Consider the following 10,005-nt stretch of genomic DNA (forward strand, 5'->3'; position numbering starts at 1 on the left):
AATCTGTGCGTCACGTGAGTGCGACTGTTAAAACGCCATGCAGTTAACAGATGATGCAATCCTATGAAGCAGTTGCATGGAGCCGATCACACTGATGCGGCCCGTTGCATCAGAGAAAGTCAAAGTGTGGGGGGTAATTAAGGGAAATCAGGGGGTGGAGATGTGAGAATAAAGAGTGGTGGAGGAGGAGGAGGAGGAGGAGGGAGGAAGGGTGGTGTGGGGGGTGCCGTGAGTTTGCAAAGTCTCTTTTTTTGGGGGGGTCCTTTTGCAAATGGAGGGAACATTATCACAGGCCGTTCCGGGGTCAGCGGCGACACTAGGACACCATATTATGCCTTAGCTGCAGCAGCAGGCCGCCGTGGAAACGTGCAGCACATTGTCCACCGTGGGAGCATCAAAGCCTCCAGAGAGCAGGCGATGCTTGGGACGTGTCTGTGGTCATGTCAGCGCTGCTCCCATTCAAAGCTGCGCGCTATTATTATCCCAGGAAACGGGGTAATTACAACGGGACATCTCCTGGACTCAGCCCAAAGCCGCGCGGCTTCACAGTCACAGTCAGTCACAGCGGAATCACATGCCGCAGAGTCCAGAGCCAGAGTGACTCACTGGCGTAAACGGTGACCCTCATTTTGCGCAAAGCTATTTCTGAAAGTTGGGGAGATTTATTATCCCCCCCTGTGCTGTGCTGTGCAGCGCGCGCGGATGCTTTCTCATGACAAATTAAGAGCCGCGCTGGCTCTGTGCGCGCAGCGTGGGCGGTGCGTAATGTGCGCTCATTATTACTTTTCTCTCTCTCTCGCAAAGTTGTGTAAGAAGTTGGGGGACAGGACAATTAATGGAAAACACTGATGAATAGACAACGTTGTTTCAAAAGAGATGGTGGAGGTGGGGAGGGGGGAGCGAGAAAACAAGGAGCTGCTCCCCCCCCCCCTTGATATCGATGAAATGAAAGTGGCTCCCGAGCGACACCGCGCGAACTTCTTCTGATTTTAACTCGTGGAAACAAAAGCGGAGAGGAATCCGAGCGGCGCCGTGTGCCTTTGGTGCCGCTTTCTACAAACGTGGGGTACAGTTTGGTGTTGCACTCGGGTGAGAAAAGAGTAGAGGGGAGGAGGGGGAGAGGGGAGGAGGAGAGGGGGGGTCCTTGATTGCTACATCAAACAGTTGGTGTCGTCACTGGTCGTCGATACGTGCGGGCACTGCCTGTTCCAAAATAAATATTGACGTTGATTGTTGTATATTCAGATGAGCTGCCTGGCCGGACATCGGCGGGCCAATCAGAGCCCATCGTATCATTACACCTTCTTTTCAGAAATCATTCATAACGCTGATGCGTCAAACACTCAGAGAGGACCCGGCTATAAATACGGCTGCGCGCAAGGCACAGTTAGACATTTTCCCCAAAATCAAACGAAAGACACAACTGAGCAAGAAACCGTGGGAATCCTTTGGCTCTTTTCCTTTGATTCCTTCCTCTCCTCTCTTCCACCACCTTGCTCTACATTTTGTTTTCTATATTTAGTCTCCAGCGCACTATGCCTTTTGCCATGGGTGGATTATTATACGTGCAGCACGTCGTGGTGGCGGCGGCGGCAGCAGCGGTGTGGTGCTCCGCGCTGCTGGCCACAGGCACGCTGGGGTCCCCGGTGGCGATGGGGGGGCCGGGACCGATCCGCTGCGCCGCGTGCACTCCGGAGAAGATGAGCCAGTGTCCAGCGGTGGCGCCCGGATGCGCCGAGGTGCTGCGCGAGCCCGGCTGTGGATGCTGCCTCGCCTGCGCCCTGAAGGCTGGCGAGCTGTGCGGGATCTACACGGCGCCGTGCGGCTCCGGACTGAGGTGCACCCCGAGACCCGGCGACCCCCGCCCGCTGCACTCCCTCACCCAGGGACAAGCCGTGTGCACGCGGAGCCCCTCAGAGCCGGAGGCGACCCCCGAGCCCCAGAGTCAAGGTAAGAAGGCCGATCACCTCCACGTTTAGGCATCTTTTCTTTTTTTTCTCTCTTTCAACCACATCCAGCAGCAAATGCGCTTTAATACGACCCCCTCTCTGACAGCCTATGGCTATATATCTCTATTTATTGACTTTTATATATGATTTTTGTATTTCTTATACTTTTTATACATATACTCTCATATTTTACCCTACTAGCACAATGCACTTGCACTTATCACTTTACCCATACGCATACTCATATTCAACTGAATGTCGGCACTGATGCGTTATTGTTATTATCTGTCTTGTTTCTACAGTATGTGTGGTTGCACTTTAAGATTTAGCTTTTAATCTCGTTGTGCTGTTGTGCAATGACAAATACATTCTGATTCTGATAACCAAATAATTAAATAAACACAAAATCCAAACAAAACAACCCCACTCGACCTTTAAAACCTGAATCCATTCTCAGCTCCGCTCCACATTCATTCATTTCATTTCATTTCCCTCCTTCCTCCTGCAGATCAGGGAGAGCCAGAGGCGGAGATGGAGAACGCTGCCATCGTCTCGGACCCCGGCTCCAGCCTCTTCCTCCCCGGCCACAGTAAACCCCCCACGGACGCCCAGGAGAGCATGAAGGCCAAACTCATCGCCATCCGCAAGAAGCTGGTGGAGGTGAGAGCGGATCACTGTCATTGTGTGAATTGTGTATATGTGTGAGTGTGTGTGTGAATGAATCTGTATGTTGGTTAAAAAAAGTTTTTTTTGGTGTGCATGTGTGTGAGGGGGGTGCGCGCTCAGAGGAGGAGCAGGGCCACCACGAGGGGGAGCCCGCGCGCCGTTTGAGATGCTTAGAGATGCTTGTTGAGACAGTGTGGATGGATGCTTATTAATACAACTTTTATACATGTCTATGGATATTCTCATTCATCCAAGTCATTGTTATTTTCCTGGGCAAATTGAATCATAGGCAACTGGACTTGTATTTGTCTGGGAAGACGTTTCGCCTCTTATCCAAGGGGCTTCATCAGTTCATACACAACAAGTCTCACTAGTCCACTTGTAATCTAGCTAGTGCGGACTATAATGAGACTTGATGAAGCCCCTTGGATAAGAGGCGAAACATCTTCCCAGACAAATACAAGTCCAGTTGCCTATATGATTCAATTTGCCCAGGAAAATAACTTTTATACATGAGCTCAGTGTCAGGCCAAGCTTGTTTGCTGATGATATGAGGCAGTGTTGGTTGTTATTACCCCCCCCCTTTACCTTACCTGTCTCCTTCCTGCAGCAGGGACCCTGTCACCTGGAGCTGCAGAGAGCCCTGGACAAGATCGCCAAGTCCCAGCAGAAGCTCGGAGACAAGTTGACCAGATTCTACCTCCCCAACTGTGACAAGCACGGGCTCTACAAACCCAAACAGGTTGGTGTCTGCTGCAGCATGTGCTCCCACTGTGTGAAACATCTCTGCACACTGCAAAAACTCAAAATCTTTCCAAGAATATTTGTCATTTTTCTTGTCAAAATGTCTCATTTCTCATCAAAACTAATCTATTTCCACTTAAAATAAGACTCATCACCTAAAAAATGTACTTGTTTTTTAGATAATTTCACTTGTTTCAAACACATTTTCACTTGAAATAAGTAGAAAAATGTAATAAGAAAGAAAAACTTGCCCCACTATCAGATTTTTCAACTTATTTCAAGTAAAAAAAATGCTTGAAAGAAGTAAAAAACTATCTAAAAACAAGCCATAATGAGATTTGTTTTGACTAGAAATGACATTTTGACTAGAAATACGACAAATATTCTTGGAAAGATGTTGAGTTTTTACAGTGCAGCTTTGGGATGATTGTGTGTGGCAGACAGGGATCTGTTCTATTGTGTTTTTATTGGAGCTCAATGTGTGTCTCTCTCTCCCTCCTGCAGTGTGAATCCTCCCTGGACGGGCAGAGGGGTCGATGCTGGTGCGTGATCGCCTGGAACGGCAAGAAGATTTTAGGCTCGACCGACCTGCCTGCGGACGCCGAGTGTCCCTGAAGGATCGACCACTGATCTCACACACAGAGAAGAACCAGAAGATGTTGTAGAAGATGTATAAGAAGAAGACGAAGACGAAGAAGAAGAAGCAAGCCACTGATTTATTTCCTTTTTGATAGCTGTTTATTTATTGATCTTGTCCATGGTGGTGTTTAATTCAGGTACACCCCCTCCTCCTCCCGTCCCAAAGAGAAAAAAAATATATCTATTTTTGTTTTTCTGAAAAGGAGATTTTAATATTGATGCATTTACTTCTACTCTCCAGCCTTATTTATTTACTGCATTTTATTTGTTATTTGTAATTATTTCATGAGTATTTATATCTGTTTTTTTGCCTTATTGTTATTATATTATTATTATTATTATTATTATTATTATTATTTTTGTGAGTGTATAAAGTGTATATATGTATCTTGGCCCTGAGGAACTCCACTGCTGAGTTGAGCTCGCTCGAACCCTTAAGGAGTTGTCTGGAGGTTTGGTTTGGGACAAACCAAGCAAGAACAAAAAAAGCACTGAGTGACCAAATGTCGTTTAGAAGAATTTCTAAATGTTTGTTTTTATGATTCATTTTCACATCGCTGCCATTGTTACGTCTGTTTTTTTTTGTTTTGTTTTATTGTCTTTTGTTTTACTCTTCTGTCTTGATCTGTCACACATGATCAAATCTCATCGACGCAAAAAACTCTCAGTCTCTCAACTTTACAACAGTCTCAGAAAACATTTCCCATGGTTCCATGGGGCTGCAGATAGCATGACAGGAGGTGCCTCCCTGCGCTGCCTCTCAGACGGGTATTAACTACATTTACCTACCTCCAATATTTAAGTGTCTGCTGTCACTTGTGTTGATGTATCTGTCAAAGAAAAGAAAAAACTTGCTGTTGCTGTTCTCTCTGACCAAGAACACATGACCACAAAGAGCTGCCGCCGCCGCCGCGCCGCTGCCCGCCATGTAGGCCCACGCGCCGCCGCCGCCGCTGCTGCTCTGCTCTATCTACATGCTGCTGTTGGAGAGAGAATTATTATTATTATTATTATTATTATTATTATTATTATTAATGTGAGTCTATTCCAAAGTGACTAACTGCTCACTCGTGTGTATGTACACTTTTGTAATTGAGATGTAATGTAAGAAAGAAAAAAAAGGTGATATATTTAATAAAAACATTAACCTCAGCTATTTGCCTCTGGCCTCTCTTTCACCTCAGGAGGGTTGTTTTTATCCATATGGTGGCAAAACAGGAGGATCACAACAACAGCTTCACTAGGATGTGATTGTGAAAGTCTCATGTGTGTGTGTGTACCTGTGTGTGTGTACCTGTGTGTGTGTGGAGATGCACTATATACCCGGAGCCACATTTTCTATTTTCAGTTGTGTTTGTGTAGAGTGTTATCACGGTGATCTAAAGTGGAGGTCCTTGTCTAACTTTAGACGGTTCGCCGGGACATGCAGCTCTGCGCTGCCTTTTGACCCGCGCTCTGTTTGCCTTGGTCGGGCAACAGGAATTCGCCTCAACCTCTCGTGCCCACTGCCAGCCTGCCTGGCACCACCAGATTTATTTTTATTCTTTACAAATTCAACCTGTGCTTTATCCTTATTGACACATTCCAAGACTGAGGGGAGCCTGATATTGCATTCGAAGGACTTCAGCAGGAGCAGATGTGTGCGTGGTGATTGCCTGCAGAGATTAAGCTGATGGGAGGAAGATTGAAGTTGTTAGCTGCTGCTGCTGCTGCAAATGTGTTATGTTTTTTTTATCAATCTTATGTATTCCAGTTACTCTGTTGCACTTTATTTTGCTTGTCTGGTGCTTTTATGGATGTAAAACGCACAGAAATGACCATTATAGGAGATTTGAAGGGAGTTGAAAACAAACTTAGGAGGCGTCATGTTAAAATGTGTTCACTTTTTATTTAAAAAAAGACATTAAATACAAATTATATCTTGAATCAAAATCATTTCCTTTCTCTGTGTGATTTCTAGTTTAGTATCATGAAAAGCTTGAATCAAAAATAACTCCTCGAAGGATAAACTTGAAATGAAAAAACGAAACAAAAAACAAAAAACAAAATAAAACACATTTACCCGTGAACAGAGAGATTCTTAAACGTGACCAGCAGGGAAAAAAATAAAATAAAATGAAATAAAAAAATAATAAAAGTGACATTATCATTATTATTATTGTTACAGGAGTGTGACCCTGTGGCTCTGCAGCTATGACAGACTGAGGCTGGGATGGCCGGGTGTGCATGGAGAGAAGTGACTTAGTGAGAGGTGAGAGGTTCACTGGCCTTTTAAGAGGCAGTGAACTAAGATGACCAGATGAGACCTGAGTGCCTGACTGACACAGATTCTGCCCCCCTCCCCTCCCTCCCCCTCCCTCCCTCCCTACCCCTACCCCAACCCCCCCCCCACCCCACCCCCCTCCTGAGGCTGAAAGTCGCCTGCTGCCGGGGCCACGACGACGACGACGGAGCTTACAAAATGACACTGTGCTGAGCAAACAGAAGGAAAAAAAAAAAGGTTCATTTAAAAAATATAACATTCATTAGTGATTATATTCCCCAAAATACACTGAATCATAGAGACTTTACTGTGCAATCGGTGAGTCACTGAATTGTTCATAAGAAAACCTAAGTTTGGATCAGCTTATAATTCTTTCTTAGATAAATAATTTTTATTTTTTTAAGTACTGTACATGATGTCTAGTCAGACACGTAGCTGGCCAGGAAATAATAATAATAATAATCATAATAATAATCATAATAATATAATAATATTATATAAAAAGACACACTTACAAATATCAGGGAGGGAATAGCTTAAACATATTTGTATGTATGTTCCTCCCCTTTACATCAAGTCTTTGAATAGATGGGATATAGCACCAACAGGCTGGTTGTAAGTTGTTGCTGTCTATTTAAAGGAAGTGTACAGCCGATTTTTCATGCTACCGAGCTACTGGGCAAGCATTCTTTGTCGGCACTCTCTCCACTTTTTCTTTCTTTTTTTTTTTTCAAGTCTTTACACAGGATGTGGGAGAGCATCGGGCAGGAAGCTCCTCGGGGAGGACCACGCCTCCTCCCTCAGACCCCCTACCACTTGTGTGAATGCATATTTGGTGCTGTGTCCACCTTGTGGAGATTTTGTTGGCATACGATCATACGAGCATTTTTTTTTTTTCTTCTTCAAAGAAACAAAAACAACAACATCATCATCATCATCATCATCATTATCATCATCATCAACAACAACAACAAAAAAAAGAAAATAGTTGCATTGAATGGAAAAAAAAAATGTCTGAGGGGTTGTTTCGCTAAGTTTCTGTCAGAAGTCCTGGTGTAGCTTCGTTTTTTTTTTCTTTTTTTGCTTTAGTTTTTTTTTAGTCTTACTCACTTTCTTTCGTTTTTTTTTCTTTTTTCCTCTCAGGTTATTATTGTTTTCTTACAGTATCACACTGTTTCATCTGACATTACCTCCGAGGAAAGGTATGCAGATGCAGATAGGTCCAATTGTCTTTAACTGCATGCACTGACGAGTAGCGGCGCAGCTAAAGTGCTTTAAGTGCTTGTGCTTGAAGCATAAGGGCAGCTGGCACCTGCGGCGGGGGCGAGGCGGTCACACCGGGAGCTCACACCCATTTAAACAAGTCTACACCAGGTTGCACCACTGACAGGAAGAGGACCGGAGCTGAGCAGGGTGCTGGAGTGAGAGATTGGGTGGATGGGTGGATGGATGGGTGGGTGGGAGTTAGGCACAGAGACACAGACAAAAGGACAAGGGGCCAGGGTTTTAGTGTAACTCGGACACAGACACACAGAGGGACCGAGGACGTGGATGTGGACAGGAACAGCAGGGGGCAGGAAAGAGACAGAGGACAGGATCGATGTAACCAAACTGTTTCCTAACAGCGTGTGAGCATCTCCACATAACAACCCCACCAAAAACCTGCCAGCTGGGGGTCGGACACTTGAAAATGGATCCGATCCGGCAACTTAAAAGTCTGAAATAAAGCATTAAAATGTCCATTGAAACTGCTGCAGCATAGCCCACTTGACTGGCATCTTCCATATTATGTTCATGGTGTTGCCAAAATATGGCCGAATGCACACAGACAGGGTTTGTGTGTTTTTAAAACTTATGTCAAGGCTGCTGATCACTCTTTCCTCTCCGTCGTTTGGTGGTCGATGCCGATCAGAGCCGATAAATACTTTATGCATCTACTGCAGAGTCATGTGACCTGGATGGTTGATAAAAGCCTGATGTTAGCAGGTCCTAACAGTGGGAAAATAAAGGCTGTTGTAGGTGTGTGACATGTCCATCCAAGGTCTCGTTTAATGGACGCTATGGTGGCACATATCTTGAATTACCTGAGGAAACATGCTCTTCAAAACTACATCCATCTAATTTTCTGGTACAGGATGATAACGATCTCCTGCCGAGTGGATCGTGCTGCAGCAGTGGTTTTAGAAGTTCAAATGGATGTGTTAATGTTCAAGGGATACTTCACCCAAAATCGATAATTCACCAATTTTCTACTCACTGTCATGCCAAGGAAGGGTTTGGAGAACTTTCTGAGCTTTTGGAGTTCCAGGTGGGGTCCATCTGGCAACGGATTTTCATATAATGGCGGCGGAGTTCACTTTTGACTCGTCCAAAACACACACTATGAAACATCCAGTTACCTCCATACTGTTAGTCTGTACTGACCCAAGTGTCCTGAAGCCACCACATGAAAAAGTTGTTTGGAAAACATTCATTTGATCTCTGTTTTTAGCCTTGTTGTAGTAGCATGTCCCAGTGGCTCTGCTGATGTTTGTGCAATTGGTTTGTAAACCACTGGATGTATGACGTAAACACAGAAGAACATCTCACTCAGCCACTGGGAGCTACTGCTACAACAAGGCTAAAAACAGAAATCACATTAATTTTTTCCGAACAACTTTTTCATGTGGCGGCTTCAGGACACTTGGGTCAGTACGGACGAGCAGTATGGAGGTATCTGGATGTTTCATAGTGTGTGTTTTGGACGATTCAAAAGTGAGCTCTATCCGCCGCCATTATATGAAAACCCGTCACCAGCCGGACCCCCCCTGGAACTCCTAAAGCGTTTTGATGACTCTGAAAGTTCTCCAAACCCTTCCTTGGCATGACGGTGAGTAGATGATTGGTGAATTATCGATTTTAGGTGAAGTATCCCTTTAATGCTGGCTTTTTTTCTCCCCCCGTGTTGCCTTCACTTGCCTTCAGTTCGTTTAGATTTTCAGTGGGGTATCGTTTCAGTTGCGGACCAGAGGGTGAAGGAGAGAGGAGGCTCGGAAAGGTCGGTGTTTAAGGCACTGGAGCCACGAGGAGGTGGCCGTCATGTTGGAGCCCTGCTGTCCCATAATCCTTCACTTCGAAATGGACCCTGAGCCAGAGAGCGTTTGTTTTTTGTTTTGTTTTGTTTTGTGTGTTTGTTTGTTGTGTTTTTTTTCTGTTCTGCATTGTTGGTTGGATGGAGCAGGGACTGGTGCCGTGGGCAGTCTGACATCTCTACACTGAGCTTTAGTGACACATACAGTATTTACACAAAAAAACGCAACCCACTCACTCACTCGCAGGCGGCGTCGCACAGACATGCGGCTGTGCACACGCCAGGTGCTCACACACAGTTAACACACACACACATACATGTACAGACAGACACACACACATAGAAACAAACGGTGTTGGTGTTGGTGTTGGTGTTGGTGGTGTTGGTGCGTTTTTTTTTCGGGGTCACAGTCACAAACAAAGTCCTCTTTAAAGTGAGTGGAAAAGTCCCTCCTTCCTCTCTCTCTAAAAGAATAGTGCAGATGACAGGATTCTCTCTTTCCTCCTCTCTTCTCTGTCGGCTTTCGGCTTTTTTTTTTGCTTGTTTTTTTTGTGTTGTTTTTAAAAGAAAGGATAGAGGTTCCCTAAGCACAGGACAGATAGCTGTGATGGACAGGAGTCTTGGCCGGCTGCTCCACCCCTTTCCCCCCCTCCTCTCCTCCTCCCCTCCTCAGA

General features: G+C 45.2%; 1 protein-coding gene across 2 annotated transcripts; it reads left to right on the top strand.

Annotated features, from left to right (window-relative positions):
* Positions 1 to 1,346: 1,346 nt before the first annotated feature.
* igfbp1a (insulin-like growth factor binding protein 1a) lies at positions 1,347 to 5,117 on the top strand. Of its 2 annotated transcripts, none has more exons than XM_083970209.1 (4): positions 1,347 to 1,950; positions 2,458 to 2,609; positions 3,226 to 3,357; positions 3,864 to 5,117. In XM_083970209.1, exons 1-4 carry the CDS (start codon positions 1,536 to 1,538, stop codon positions 3,972 to 3,974), a joined length of 810 nt encoding a protein of 269 aa, XP_083826335.1. In that variant the 5' UTR covers positions 1,347 to 1,535; the 3' UTR covers positions 3,975 to 5,117. The 2 variants fall into 2 exon arrangements, with proteins under 2 accessions (XP_083826335.1, XP_083826336.1); XM_083970210.1 differs by having other exon boundaries at positions 3,229 to 3,357.
* Positions 5,118 to 10,005: the final 4,888 nt, after the last annotated feature.

The sequence above is a fragment of the Trachurus trachurus genome (assembly GCF_905171665.1).
Source record: "Trachurus trachurus genome assembly, chromosome: 4".
Classification (NCBI taxonomy): Eukaryota; Metazoa; Chordata; class Actinopteri; order Carangiformes; family Carangidae; genus Trachurus; species Trachurus trachurus.

Coding starts and splice junctions, on each gene's coding strand:
- igfbp1a (XM_083970209.1), top strand. CDS start 1,536: ATGCCTTTTGCCATGGGTGGATTATTATACGTGCAGCACGTCGTGGTG. Junction 1,951..2,457: donor CCCCGAGCCCCAGAGTCAAG/GTAAGAAGGCCG, acceptor TTCCTCCTGCAG/ATCAGGGAGAGCCAGAGGCG. Junction 2,610..3,225: donor TCCGCAAGAAGCTGGTGGAG/GTGAGAGCGGAT, acceptor TCCTTCCTGCAG/CAGGGACCCTGTCACCTGGA.